The 15,937-nt window shown below is 40.4% G+C and overlaps 1 protein-coding gene across 1 annotated transcript; it reads left to right on the top strand.

Annotated features, from left to right (window-relative positions):
- Nucleotides 1-897: 897 nt before the first annotated feature.
- Nucleotides 898-9,039, top strand: LOC114550330 (uncharacterized). The gene is made up of 4 exons (XM_028571019.1): nt 898-994; nt 2,958-3,024; nt 4,494-4,776; nt 7,150-9,039. Exons 3-4 carry the CDS (start codon nt 4,503-4,505, stop codon nt 9,015-9,017), a joined length of 2,142 nt encoding a protein of 713 aa, XP_028426820.1. The 5' UTR covers nt 898-994; nt 2,958-3,024; nt 4,494-4,502; the 3' UTR covers nt 9,018-9,039.
- The last annotated feature ends 6,898 nt before the right edge of the window (nt 9,040-15,937 follow it).

The raw sequence follows: 15,937 nt of genomic DNA, 5'->3' as shown, positions 1-15,937 counted from the left end.
CAACAGAAGTTTATTTGTATTTGTTATCAAAATTGGACAGTGTTTTGAATATTAAACCGATTGTCATTTAGAAATGGAGTTTTCATAAAATATATTGTATGTATAATTAAGGTCAACAACAACTACTGCAATGTACTGATGTTCTACATATTTCTCATATTCTAGAGTTATGGTTTGCAACGGACTGTTTGGTCCACCTGCTATTTTTGTTCAAAGTGCAAAGTGCTGGATGAAGTTTATTAAAGATTAGAGGGTGTGGAGATGATGTTCCTGTTCCTATTTCAATCTGAACACATTTTGATGCTAAGCTTCCAGTTTCTTTTACCAATGACTGCTGATTTATATTCTTATTTAACTGTCACTCAAAACATTTACAAAACCTTTTTTTTGGTAAACCCTTCAGACAAAATAACATCTATTTGTAAAGATAACTTTCTCTTCAGAAAAGTACATCACTTTACTGTAATGCAGCCTTTAAAACCAGGAAAAGATAACACTTAAGTCATTCACGATATTACGATATCCAAAATCTAAGACGATATCTAGTCTCATATCACGATATCAATATAATATCGATATATTGCCCAGCCCTACGGTGGAGTATGTTCAATAGAGAGGCTGATATAATTTTGCCATGCTACAGTATTACAAAACCAGTCCTGACTGTATTCTGCACACAGTGTGATTCTTCATCTTTTTGGAGCTGGTCTGACACTGCGATCATAAAGCCGCTTGTGTAAAGTTAAAAATTAACAAATGTAACAGATGTAAGCAAGTTTTTCGAGGGGGGAGGAGAAGCCTCCCTCCACTTTATCTAACAGGAAGTGGTGCAGAGAGAGTTAAGGCCAAGACGTTAACCACCTCTCATCGACTGAGGGATCATAACCTTATATTGCCATTTCTGTTTTACTAGAATTGTTAGACAGAATAATCCAGATGTGTTGTTCATTTTTCTAAATCTGACGGCTTGAAGGACTGTGCTGAATTCAGCTGGGTGAGTTTATGATAACCCCTTTTTCTGTGCTAAATTGTTTATAGTTTGAATGGACATTACATGTCTAGTTTCTTGTGATTTTTAAGGTTGATAGATTTTCATTAGACTTTTTATTTTGGGCAGATGACTTTTCTCAGTTTATTTCTGTCCTTGAATCAGTGGTGTAAAATCTAAAATTGCAATTTTCTGAGACCGCGCAACTATTTTTTTTAAACTACTCGCATATGTGCAACCTGCAAAGTTGATGGCTTTTTATTTTTTGATTTCATGTTGAAAAACGAGGAGAGAGCGAGTCTGCCAGAGTTCAACATGTGTCAGACGGGACAGGTCTGTGAGCGATCAGCTGCATTTACATTGCTGGCGTCGGCCGTCAGACTGTGCGGCAAAAATGCAAGTCTTTCCATTTATTTTGAACAGGGGTAGTAGCCTACTGTGGCGGGTGATGCTGCGTGGGGAGCCGGGGGAAAAACACAGCAGCCTGTGGTAAAAACTTGAGACCCAGTCTGCGATGGCCAAGTATGTGACATGAGTCCCATGCAGTAAACAGGAAACATCACTGCCTCCATCGCTACCACAAGAAAGTTTTAAAAAGCTATACGGGTAAAAAGAAAACGAAACACAAGCACCAAACTGTTTACCTAACAACAAAGTACATTCGATCGGTCTCTTTTTTTCCCTATCTTTCTCCATGAAATAATGCTGCATTCAAGTGCGGTCGGGAAAGCCAGTATAGTAACATTACACCCCTTTCCATGGAAGATTAATCACCTTAGATATGATTGCTATTTCATTGTTAACAAAAAAACAGAGAGAAGGGAGGGGAAGCCTGTATAAGGCAGAGGCAGTAATACAGTATACTGACAATAATAATAATACTTTTTTTACATTTTTGAATGGAAATTTGTTAAGCACCATTCAATTAAAATGTGACTGAATGAAAATATGACTGAAATAATTTCTTTATTCAGGAATGTGGATGTTTTGTTTCTGTGTTAAGTTCATTAAATGACTAGAGTGCATTTGAATATGATAAATATACTGTAAATGCTGGTAAAATAAACTTTGATTACAGTTTATATTTAGCTGTTTAGCACAGAAAAATAATTCAAGTTGAGATACAGAATGATTCTGCATGAGGCGCTGAAAACGTTTACATATCAGCTGCTGGTTTGGAGCAGATAAGAGCAGGGAGTGGTTTCACTTTATCGAAAACACAGTAAAATGTGACAAACGTGAGCGGTCCTATGGAAGCCCAGTATTCGTGTTAAATAAAGTTTTGGCCTATCATTAGGCCCTGCAGTAGGTACCCGGCATTGCCATCATAAATCTACTGGCTTTTCAATCCTCTTTCCTGCCTCTCTCTCATTTTGCAGAGGCCTTAATACGCCGATTACATATGGCTCTGCATAGATTATATGTGCAATGTAGCCAGCCCATAGCTGTGAGCAAGGGCACATAACATTGCAAATAATATATGGGTTAATTAATGTATTTGTTTATTGTTTTTATAGAAGCAGTAAGACGGCACATCTTAAACAATTCAGGGACATGTCAGTTATAGTGCCAAAATACTTGCTGTGAGGTGGAGCCACAGTTGCTTCCCTGACTGGGGTTCAGCTGACAGGCCAAGCAAATTCCAGAAACCTGCGGAAACAGGAGGCAGCAATTACTGTATGATGTAATTCCAGCACTTGTGTGTATGAAATGTGCAATATAAATGAATTTGCCTGGCCTGCCGGTTTGCAGCTTGCTCAACCAAAGGAAACAGGCCGGATGTTAATCATCAACAACTGTAGCAGCATTGGCAGCTGATACAGGAGGGGCTTCTTCTCGTAATGGTGACAAGCATCTTCCGTGCTGAATTTTCTCGCAGAAAGACACTGAATACCTAATGTGCTCCTGATCAACAGCTGACCTTTGATCTCTCAAGTGCAGTAACTAATCATAAGTACTTCATGTCAAGTTTTCACAGGCCAAACTGTTCTCAGCATCCGGGGTTAACTACTGATGGTTCTTGAACTCCTGTAGAGGTACGTTTGTTTATTCTTTTGGCCCAATTTATTGTCTTTGTGTAAATATAAACTTTAGAGAGCAGTATGGGACTGCCTACTGTAATTCATAAAAACCTGGAGCAACATTAGAACATTTGTGACATACCACTACAATCGCTATTTTGAATATCTGTTCATAGCTAATAATTTGTAAGGGTTGGACCATAGATATAAAACAGTTTTATAACTATGGGACTTCCACTTGTTGATGCATCTAGCTCGTTTCTTTGGAGTTTGGATCTACTAATTGTAAGTCGTTTTGGACAAAAGCATCTGCCAAATGAATGTAATGTATTTAGCTTTCACAACAGTAAAAAACATTTCAAAAAAGGCTGAAACAATGAAAATATCCAAATGTGTGTGATCTGTTATTGTTTTCTGTGCACTTCAAACAACCCATTCATCTTTTGATCCCTTATTTGCCTAATGGTCAAATTTCTTCAGAACAGGAATGGTTCCTAGTTTAGTTCCACACCAACGTGGCATCGTGACTTTGCGTAAACATACATGCCACTTTCCTAAAGCCAAATGGCGTGTTATCTGTATGCATTTTGAGCTATCCGCGTGTATGTCTACGCTGTATACAGCGGATGTAAACATACACTCCATGTGGCGTCACCACAAGGTTGGTTTTAGGAAAAGAACATTGGGAAAGGCTTTAGCAATACCCAAAAAAACGACGTTGACCACGTCACACACTTAGGAAAATAATAAACGGTTGGGTTTAGGAAAAGAACACTGGGGAAGGCTTTATTAAAAACAATAAAAACACGGTTGACAAACGCCACACGCGACCCGGCTCTCTTGGGTGAAAGTCCTGCGTTTTAGTCATCTACCACCCCAACCAACCTCCCTCCCTCCGCGAACTTCCATCCTTACATACTACTCGCTACGGCGATAATTCACACATAATGGATGTCAATGGAGGCCAAACGGCATTGATAAACACGCTAAAAAGCGATTATGAGTCTTGATAACACGCCACAATGGCATACAAATTGGCGTGTCATACATACGCCACTTCATGAGGTCAGTCTGGACCGTCCTCACCCAAGAAAACGATCGTATTGGTCGATTGTGCAAGCAGCTCATAACGACCCATAGTTTCTTGTTAGTAACTAACTACCGTTGCTGTAGTAATTATTGTGAGCAAACAAGAAGGCAAGGTGACAAAGTATAAGCCAAATTCTGTGTAAGGACCAGTGTTGGGTTGGTGGATGGGTCAAATAAACACAGGACGTCCCCCTTAGGAGACCGGAGGTCGTTTCCTGTGTGAAAACCAAAAGTCAACGGTCACTTTTTGGAATTAACGGAGTTTTACACACCATAGTCTGTGACTCAGTGCAACTGTGACGTTACGTCCTCATCCCTGAACTGTTTGGTCAAAGAGGGGCTTTTAATCATCCAATTACAAAAACTACAACTATTAGTATTCTTTGTTTTACCAGGGAACCACAATGACAACACTTGATCTTTGGAACACCCTAAATGACCTGACAGATGATCAGTTCAAGCAGTTCAAGTGGTTTCTGAAGCAGGATGACATCCTGGAAGGCTTTTCAGCTATCCCAGTGGCTCAGTTGGAGAAGGCAGACAGGCAGGACACGGTGGATCGGATGGTGGAAAAATATCAGGGTCCTGGAGCTCTGGAGGTAACCACGAAGGTTTTAGGAAACATCAGCAGGAATGATCTGGTGCAGCGTTTAAAAAACTTCAGCTTGGGACCAAAAGGTAAGTTTGGGGGAAGGTTAAAAAATAAATCTGAAAAACACTGTCACATTCATCTCATAAATTTTGACACGAGTTATGAACATTCTGTAAATAGAAATGTGTTAATAAAAAAACGTAAAGACTAATTCATCATTTATCATGGAACACCATCATATGGTCATGACCGTTGGTCTCTGCTCCTCTCTTGATCCAAGTGTCCAACATACAATAGATCGCCGCTGATCTGATGAAACAACGACTAATACCCCTTTCACACCAATGGCTCAACCAGGGATTTACCCAGGTCGACTGTGTGTTTCAATACAGACCCTCCCCGATCTACTTGGCTTCGCGACCCAGGTCGCCCGGTGGGCTGGATCAGGGTAGGCTAGGGTCGATTTAAATGTGAATTACGCACGACCTGGGTCGCTGCCAGCTGGGGCGGGACGAATAATGTGATTGGTTGGAAATGACAGTGGGGCAATTGTCACAGGCTGCCGCCTATGGTCACCGCACACTATGAACATACATTCTGTGCCACTGTGCTTTACGCTTAGCCTGACAAGCCAGACCCACATCAAGATGTTGGGTCTGGGAACTCACCATTGACGGAGGTCAATCAGAGGAGCAGGATAAACGGTTGTCTTTCAAATTCCCTCTGCACGCGATAGGATAGCGCTACAACCAATCAGAGCAACGAAGAAGGTAGTGAAGCTAGTTGATAGATTAAACTTAACTTTTGCTGTATCTGGTCGGCAAAACTCCGAACACATCTTCCTTTTTTAAGAATGATTTCAGTGCTGTTCTTTGTTCTTTTCTCAAAGAAAAGCTGAACTCCAAGTCTTCCAGAAGACCTCTGTTCACCAGCAGCAGCAGCCATAAGCCCGCCCACCGACTCTATACACGATGTGATTGGCCTGACCAGATTTATTTTTTTCCAGCTCGCAAATCAACGGAGAGTGCCTAGACCCCCCTGGCTGCAAATTAAATTTGCTGCCGCTAGGGTGCGTCTGGATTTCTAGGCTACTTTAAATAAATATGCAGAGAAATCAGTCAGCACAAAGCCATCTGATAAGTGTTTGATGGTTATTTATTTGTGCTTTGGAACGTAATCACTGCAAAACAAACAAAATAAGCTTTAATTTTCTCTCTACAATGACAGATTCAAGTAGCTACAAAACATTAGTTCTTGTGGTATGATGAGTATGATGTTCACTAAATATGACGTGTAAAGCCCTGCCCATTTCTAGCACTTAATACGTAATTGTTATGAATTGGTTTGAATTTTCAAAAGAAGGATTGAACCCTGATCAGACAACCATGGCCCAACCCATGTCAGTGGTGTGAAAGAGGTATAACACACAGTCGACCTGGGTATAACCCTGATTGAGCCATTGAGTGAAAGGGGTATTGCAGAACTAGGGAGATATATGAGCTAGGGCTATCAATACTGGCGAAAAATGACATTTGAATATTCATTCTAAAAAAGAATTAAAAAAAAATGTCCATAAGAGGGTAAAACCAATACGAATCATGATGATTTCAGCATCGGTCCGTACCGACATAAGTTCCAGAATCTAGCCGTCTCTCCAGTTAGACTTTTTCATTGACGTTTTTGTGGCACCCTTGTTCTTTGTTTACTTCTGGTAGCGGCAGCCGCACGATAGAAACATCATTAACAGGCGCACTCACTCAATGTGAACTTCTGGGCGGCCGACTGGGCTCTATCAGATATTTAAGGAGAAGCGGCGTGGGCAACTCTGGAAAATTAAGAGTCTAGTCCATCCAGGAATTTGTTTCTGGCATTATGCTTAGAGGTGAGCCCATCTAGATCTAGTTGCTGTCATATCCCCTTCCACAACACCTCCACGTCTGGGTCCTTCACCACCAGAAAGGTTGCATTCTGCATAGCATAAGTGTTTTTCTAAAGCTGGGGGTCTGCATGTCAAGGCCTTTACTTTCGCCATTTGATTTACAATGCACCAAACTAGGCTTGCCGTGGTAGTTGGTGTTACACAGTGTCTGGGCATACACCGATTACATTTTTGTACATTATTTTAGTGGAACTGCCAAGTCCACACCTAACGATCTCTGTAAGACCCCTCCAACACAGATAGGTACTCCAAACATTGGTTTGGCATATGCAACCATCAAGCATGCCTAGTTGGTATACTCTCTCAATCACTAGAGTGCCCCCTTTTTCCTGAAATTGCTTTGGAAAAACAAATGCATTGTCCTATTTTTGAGGCAGGCCAACCAACTGAAATGCAGTGCAAGATAAATGCATCCGTTTTGCTCTCTACAGTACAAGTATAAGGTATAATGAGGTTAAACCTTCGTTTTCTAACTTTTAAATGTAATTATTAAGTCTGTGTGTACTCTGCTTTGTTTTAGATGGTGCTCACAAAGACAACAACAGAAAGAAGCCCAAGCTGAAGAGCGTCCAGCAGTTTGCAGTGGATGTGACTCTGGATCCTGATACAGCACATCCTCATCTCATCCTGTCTAGTGATCGGAAACAAGTACATCATGGTGATGTGAGGAAGAAACTACCACACAACCCTGAGAGATTTGAAACATGTGTGAACATTTTAGGAAAGCAGAGTTTCTCATCAGGAAGATTTTACTTTGAGGTTCAGGTTAAAGGGAAGACTGCCTGGGTTTTGGGAGTGGCTAAAAATTCGATCAAGAGAAAAGGAAGTATCACAGCAAGCCCAGAGAATGGCTACTGGACTATAATGATGAGGAATGGAGAGGAGTATGAAGCTAATGATGATTGTCCAGTCTCTCTCTCTCCGAATCACCATCCTCAAAGGGTGGGAGTGTTTGTAGATTATGACGAAGGTCTGGTCTCCTTTTATGACGCAGATGCTGCAGATCTTCTCTACTCATATACCAGCTGCTCCTTCACTGAGAAACTCTACCCATTCCTCAGTCCTTGTACTAATAATGGTGGTAAAAACTCTGCCCCTCTGATTATCTCTCCGGCCAATCACCTACAGAACCTTAAGACACAGGATTTCGGTGTTCTCAAAGAAGAACATGAAAGAAAGAAGGCTGAGCTGAAGAGCGTCCAGGAGTTTGCAGTGGATGTGACTCTGGATCCTGATACAGCACATCCTCACCTCATCCTGTCTGGTGATCGGAAACAAGTACATCATGGTGATGTGAGGAAGAAACTACCAGACAACCCTGAGAGATTTTACAGATGTGTGAACATCTTAGGAAACCAGAGTTTCTCTTCAGGAAGATTTTACTTTGAGGTTCAGGTTAAAGGGAAGACTGCCTGGACTTTAGGAGTTGCCAAAGAGTCGATTAAAAGAAAGGGGGATGTCACATTGAGTCCCAAAGAGGGTATCTGGACTATTTGTTTGGAGAATGGAGATGTGTATGAGGCTACTGATGACCCATTAGTTAATCTCCATATGAAATCACATCCTCAAAGGGTGGGAGTGTTTGTAGATTATGATGAAGGTCTGGTCTCCTTTTATGACGCAGATGCTGCAGATCTTCTCTACTCATATACCGGCTGCTCCTTCACTGAGAAACTCTACCCATTCCTCAGTCCTTGTACTAATGATGGTGGTAAAAACTCTGCCCCTCTGATTATCTCTCCGGCCAATCACCTACAGAACCTTAAGACACAGGATTTCAGTGTTCTCAAAGAAGAACATGAAAGAAAGAAGGCTGAGCTGAAGAGCGTCCAGGAGTTTGCAGTGGATGTGACTCTGGATCCTGATACAGCACATCCTCACCTCATCCTGTCTGGTGATCGGAAACAAGTACATCATGGTGATGTGAGGAAGAAACTACCAGACAACCCTGAGAGATTTTACAGATGTGTGAACATCTTAGGAAACCAGAGTTTCTCTTCAGGAAAATTTTACTTTGAGGTTCAGGTTAAAGGGAAGACTGCCTGGACTTTAGGAGTTGCCAAAGAGTCGATCAACAGAAAAGGAAATATAACAACAATTCCAGAGGATGGCTACTGGACTATAAGGATGAGGAATGGAGATGAGTACACAGCTAATGATGATGATCCGGTCTCTCTCTCTCTGAATCACCATCCTCAGAAGGTGGGGGTGTTTGTGGATTATGAGGAGGGTCTGGTTTCTTTTTATGACGTAGATGTTGCAGATCGTCTCTACGCCTTTACTGACTGCTCCTTCACTGAGAAACTCCTTCCATACTTTAGTCCTTGTACTAATAACAATGGTGAAAACTCTGCCCCCTTGATCATTTGTCCTGTTAATCATTTGTAAACGATTAATCACACTTGTATTTACTGGTGTTCTCAGGTATTCTAGTTGATTGCTTAGCTTGAAGTTGGTCAGAGTTGCTGTGAATCACGGTCAGTACCTATGAGAATAATAAAGGTCTACATTGTATCACCTTAAAGTAGCCAGTGGAGTTTTGAAGCACTTGCGGTGCAGGTCCGACTTTTGTTAGTATCTTGTACTTTATTAACACATGAGAGCATACATGTACGCATGCCACTTCTATCAAATGAAAAGCTGTCTATACAGTATAGAGACAGAGCACATCACGTCATACTCCGAAAATCTCGCCCACCGGAGTTAAAAACAATCAGTGCCATAATATGCAACTAAGGGTTGAAATGCTAACAGTCTCTGGTAAATTTTGTTAATGCTTCATTTGCTTGTTTCTATTTTTGCTGTATTTACTACTTTTACCATTGTAAACGCATTCTCCACTTTGACTTATCAACATGACCAATATGTATTATAAAATGTGTATATATGTACCAATATAAATTGAAAGTGGCTACACTCAAACGAATTGAGAAATATATTTTTATTTTATTTTTTAGACATTTGGTTGGATGTAAATGTGTATTACATTCACGGATTGATTTTTTTAAATTTAACAACAGAATTCACATTTTACAAGTCTGATATTTCATTTATGTGGGCCAACTAGTTTTAACAGCCCAACGTTATAAAATGTACTAAATGTAATGTATTTACATAATATTTGGTGTTTGGCTTTGAAACTAACGCAAATCATTGAAATTAATAAATACATGTTTTGTTAATATTTTTGCAAATAAAGCTTTTCTTCCAAAATTAAATTTGTGTCATTTTTAAGTGAAAACAGTCTTACAGTAAGTCCCAAGACTGCCACAATGTGGGCAGGTTGGCTGGCTGAAATTTTAAAAACTAAATACAGTTGATGATAGTTTCATTGATTTAATGAATTTGGTTTTAAAATTGGGCTTTAAAATGTGAAATATCATTCAAGAGGTATAAAATAATTGATAATTTCCTTAGTTTAAAAAAATATCTTTGAAGGTTTAGTTGAGATGATGAACTTTTTCTAAAGCACTTGCTATGTGTATGTGCAATATGTGTGTGACTGGAAGGATTTGTAGATGATTTGTTTGACAAATTGACTTTAAAGGGGTGATAGAATGCAAAATTCAAACGCAAATCTCAACGAGCTGCCTAGTTGACGTCAACTCGGCGGCTCCTCCTCATTTGGCTCTAGTCTCTCTTTGTCACGCCCCAACATTTACTTAGGCTGATCTGAGATCAGGTAGTCTTCTGAATCTAGGTCGCGCAGATCTCTGCTATTCCATTACAAAATGCACTTCTGAAACTTTTTTAAAGCTCAAATATGGGCCGTTTTATGAAAATTGATGGCTAATTGCAAATTTTTTCCGAATTGTGTGTTGGAGTTCAGCGGCCAGTGCTGCCTGGGTTGCTACATCGCCGCTCTGCCTGTCCTCCTTCCAGACCCCGGCCTGCTGTGAGCTCGATTGAGCTCCGTCATGGCCGGCAGCCCGCGGTTCTCAATACCCACGCAAACTCACCCTTTCTGGGTGACAGGACTACCAAACGCCGGTGCCCTGACAGAGCTCCAGGGCCTGCAGCTCACTGTTCTCCCTCCCCTCTTCCTGCTAAATGGCCGGTGTGTGACTGAGAGCGCGGTCAGAAACTTGTTACACCCGCAATCTCTTACCGCAGGTTCCAGTTAACAACACAGGTCACACCACTTGTTAAAAGGTATCTATCTCATCGTGGTACACAGAAGGGTTCTCTGACAGCACGCCATTGACTTTCACCTGTTGTGTCCTGTTAGTTAAAAAGGAGTGAAACCATTTGATCAGGGCAGGGTTAACATGCATATCATTCAGTTTCTTTAAAAGCAGATAGGGTTGTACGGTATTAAACGCTGAACTGAAATCGATAAATAATATTCTAGAATAGGCTTTTGTATCCTCAAGGTGTTTAAAAGTAAGATGCGAAATGCAGACGACGGCATCTTCTGTACTGTATTCATGTTTATAAGTGTCTAACACTGGCTCAACCTCTGCCTTAAGCTGGGACACTACACATTTCTCAAGGAATTTCATTACAATAGAAGTCAAAGCTATGGGACGAAAGTCATTAGGGGAATACAGGCTCCTCACAATGCTGACAAGGTGCCAGAAACAGGAAGGCAATGCATTGTCATTGAAACACATTTCTTCATATGTGGTAAACCGCTCCTCAGCTAATCACGAGAAGCCTCATGTTTAAACCTGCAAGAGGGAAGTCAGACCGATCTCTGTTGTGCAGTTCTCACATTGCACTGCTGCTGACTTTGACCTGCGGTTGGCTGTTGGTTTTACTTTAAGTTGAAGTGAAGTTTTAACAGCAGAAATAAATGTTTTAAAACATCCCTGACAAGTCTTGCAGAGCGATACTCATCTCCGCTGTCATCTGCGTGCTTTCTCACTCTATAAACAGAGCTAAAAAAAGGAAATTGATTCTGGAGAGACGCCTCAGTTTCAGCCAAAACTAACAAACTGTAACCAGAATGAGCTGAAAACAAAATGTAAATGTGACCTCTTGTCTTGTAACTCTGCATGTCATCTCGTCAATTCATGTGTTGATATGGATTCAAATAGATATAAAAATTCACCCTGAAAAAAACATATGTGATCAGCTGTTTGAAGGCCGAAGTGTGTTGGGGAAGCTGCTTTCATTAGTTTTCATTAGAGTGACTCAGACTCCTTTTGCCTCTGAACAATTACTAAGTTTAGAAAGAAGGTATATTTTGCTACATCTCCCAACAAAGGTATATTTTTATGAGCTGGTCTGATGCTTTGGGAGTGTGCTCACATAGAGCTTCATGACGGGAAAGATTAACAGTAAAAGAAAACAGTTGTGGCTTGTGACGAACGCAAGTATTGTTTTCAAGACAGAAGATTTACTGGAAAAAGAGGAAGTCAAGGAACAACATCCACCTCTCCTTGAATAAAGATTGCAAACTTAATCTGGATACTCAAAGGCAACTTTTAGTATAATATACCAAGAGTTGGATTAAATAGAACATCTGCGTTGCTCATTTTTCTACATTTGGAGAACTCGTCTTGAATTCTGCTTGGTGAGTTGAATTAAAACCGATTAGAAAACCCACATTTCAGTGTTTCTTGTTTAAATAGAACAGCAAGACTTCAAAGTGAATACTTGGTCCTCTGTGGCTCTTACATCTTTGTGAGGCTACTGTAAATTTGATGTGTGTACTTTTTCTAGTCCTGTCTGTCCTGGAATCAGCATTATTATTAATATTATTATTCACAAGTTGTTCACATCTGTAGAAGAAAATTTTATCCAGAAACAGAAAACAGTTCAATGGACCTTTTTCACAGCAGACATTTTGACTTGTCACAGTAGGAAAAGCACAGCTGAAATTGATAAACTTAACAATGGCTCAGTTCCATCAAGTGTCCCAGTCATAGACAGTATATAAACTGGACCAACAGATCCTGTGTCTCTGGACGGAGACCAGTGAAGGATATTAGAAGCACTTTTCCGGTGCTGTCTGAGCGTTACTGCGCAGCCTCCAACTGAGAGAGACAACGTAAATGTGACGTGAGCAACCTGTCTGAAAGTTGTAAGTCTTCTGGTAGCTGTGCCAAGAGAAATCTCAATCATTCCCAATCTTACAGAGACGGAGAGTGTAAGTAGTAAGTAGATAACATAGGCACAGGCAAATTATTGCTAACTAAAATGCTAGTTAACATTAGTAATTAAACTTAAACAGCTCATGTAAGTTGAAACTGCCTTCGAGCTTCTTCTGTACTATACGGTAATTCCTCTACTGTGCGACAGTAAGTCGCTTGATTATCCCAATCCCAATCGGTGGCCTACTTTTACAAAAACGTCTGCTACGGAGCCATAACGTGAGATACAAGGTAATGGATCCTTTTATACATTGTCGTGTTTCTTTAGAAATAAACAATGGACAAATAGAGTCTTTAAACGCTTCAGATGTAAAGTTATTCGCTGTCAAAGTGACGTCAAAATGAATGGGAATCAATGGAATGCTAACGGGAGGTGATCGCTTTGTAGCATCAAAATGGCGCCATAGGAGGTTCGAGTTCTGAAGCGAAGATTACCCCCCTTGGTCCCAGTAAGCTATAGACCTTTCACGGCAGACATGTCGACATGTCATAGTAGGAAAAGCAATTTCAGCTGCGTTTTTCCTACTATGACAAGTCAAAATGTCTGCTGTGAAAAAAGGCCCATTTCAGTGAGTCAGCATGCACAATACCAGGGCCTCTCCTAAGTGGAATGCAGCAATCATTAATGGTTTAATACCAGGACCTCTCCTAAGTGGAATGCAGCCATCAGTAATGGTTTAATACCAGGGCCTCTCCTAAGTGGAATGCAGCCATCATTAATGGTTTAATACCAGGACCTCTCCTAAGTGGAATGCAGCCATCAGTAATGGTTTAATACCAGGACCTCTCCTAAGTGCAATGCAGCCATCATTAATGGTTTAATACCAGGACCTCTCCTAAGTGGAATGCAGCCATCATTAATGGTTTAATACCAGGGCCTCTCCTAAGTGGAATGCAGCCATCAGTAAAGGTTTAATACCAGGGCCTCTCCTAAGTGGAATGCAGCAATCATTAATGGTTTAATACCAGGGCCTCTCCTAAGTGCAATGCAGCCATCATTAATGGTTTAATACCAGGGCCTCTCCTAAGTGGAATGCAGCCATCAGTAATGGTTTAATACCAGGGCCTCTCCTAAGTGGAATGCAGCCATCATTAATGGTTTAATACCAGAGCCTCTCCTAAGTGGAATGCAGCCATCATTAATGGCTTTGAATACACCTGTGCTTTTCCTACTATGACATGTCGACATGTCTGCCGTGAAAAAGGTCTATTTCTCAATAATTTATTTTTTACCAGGGAGTAAAAAATGGCGAAACCTTCAGTGAAGCTCTGGAAAGCACTGCAGGAATTAAAAGACGATGAGTTCAAGAAATTCAAGTGGTTCCTAAAGCAGGATGACATCTCGGCGGCTCAGCTGGAGAAGGCGGACAGGCAGGACACAGTGGATCTGATGGCACACAAGTATGGTGGCACCGGAGCTATGAAGGAAACCATGACGGTCTTAGAGAAGATCAGCAGGAATGACCTGGTACAGGGTTTACAAAACTCATCCCAGGATCCAAAAGGTAAGTTGGGGGAAGGTAACGATCTGAAAATATGAAGACCATCAGCACCACCGCAATAAGATGGAGGTTTCAGGAGAGGTTTGTCTAAATGCAAAGATGTAACCAACGGACAAATTGGGTTAATATGAAAAGTTTGTTCTAACTCAGCCAAAAAAAATAGTCGTGATTATTAGGCCCCTGTTAAACCACAAGTTGTCGTTTGAGCACTTCAGATTTTGAACATATTAAACAAACAAGATATGATTTGTTAATCAATCAGTACAAAGGTGGTTTCTGTCATTTTAGGTAATTCCGATGACGCTGATGTTTGTTCAAGTGTTTTTTTATGATCAGTTTGGTTTTTATTAGTTATTTGATTAGGGTTGGGTACCGAACTTGGTAATTTTTTAAGGTACCGATGATTGACTTTAAATAAGGGCTGTCAAATGATACATTTTTTTCAAATCGCGATTAATCGCTGAATTTCTATAGTGAATTGCGATTAATCGCATGTTTTATCACGATTAAAATTCTATGATTTTGCATTTCAGAACTGTTTAAGTATATATTAACAATGGAAAGCAATTCTTACCAGAGTTTGGGAATCAAATTAATGCAAAGAAAGTGACTTTATGAACTTGATTTTAAGATTTGTATTTGTTTATTATTTATTTACTGTAGACAAAAGAAAAATGTGTGAATCTAGTCACACATTTGAATCTAGAGTCAATATTAGGGTTGGGTATTGTTTGGTTTGGATACCGGTGCTAAAGCGGTACTTTTAAAACGGTACCGGTGCCTTAACCGATACTTTAAGAAAGTAAAAAAAAAAAAAAGAAGGGTACTAAACAGTTTGCGACACTAAAGAACCACTTGTTTATTGCTAAGGCCATATGGTCAAAATTAAATGATTTAATAATAATGTAATAACTATAACAATAACTAATTTTACTAGTAAATAGCTGTTGAACGACAAAAACAACCACCACATGGGAAAAGAGCATTTAACAATAACTTTGAATGCACCAAGAGGCTGTAGGTTACCAGTTTCATTGAACGCAACATCTGTGTTTTTCCGACGGCAGCTGCAGATTGTTACATCCCGGTGTCGGAATCCTCTACAGTGAAACACAGACAAACTTTACACCGTTTAGCTTTAGCTGTCACCATTGTAACTGTGTTTAATCCAGCTACTAGCTAGCGGTTGGCTAAAGTTAGCTGCCGTCGAGTGCAGTGTTAACTAGCGTCACGTGCAGCGATGTTTCTCTTGCCTGTATGTTTCAGAGCATCAGAGAGAAGTGCAGACATATAAGTGGCACCGGAATGAGGCACCGAAATCCGCTTTGCTATTTCTGCAGCAGCAGGATGTGTTACGAGGAAGTATGGCAAAGTGCGGCAAAGAGTCAAAAAAGTGAAAATAAATTAATAAATGGCGGCATGCGATTAAAAAAAATTTATGCATTATACTCGGCCCTTAATCACATCGCGATTAACGCGTTAATGCTGACAGCCCTACTTTAAATCAAACGGTGCCAATTTATTAAAGCGGTTGTGTGCTTACACTTTTCAAGATGTCATGCAAACAGCGTATATAATGGCAAAGCGAAAGCGGTATGGGTTCACGTTAGGCTTATAAAATAATAATTATAAAATTGTCTGTAGGGACGAGTTTGGTAGGGGAGAGGGAGGGGTTTTATTTTGTATGACAAAATGTTACAAGTAAATA

The sequence above is a fragment of the Perca flavescens genome, chromosome 23, assembly GCF_004354835.1.
Source record: "Perca flavescens isolate YP-PL-M2 chromosome 23, PFLA_1.0, whole genome shotgun sequence".
Classification (NCBI taxonomy): Eukaryota; Metazoa; Chordata; class Actinopteri; order Perciformes; family Percidae; genus Perca; species Perca flavescens.
This window is presented reverse-complemented; position numbering and strand designations above follow the sequence as displayed.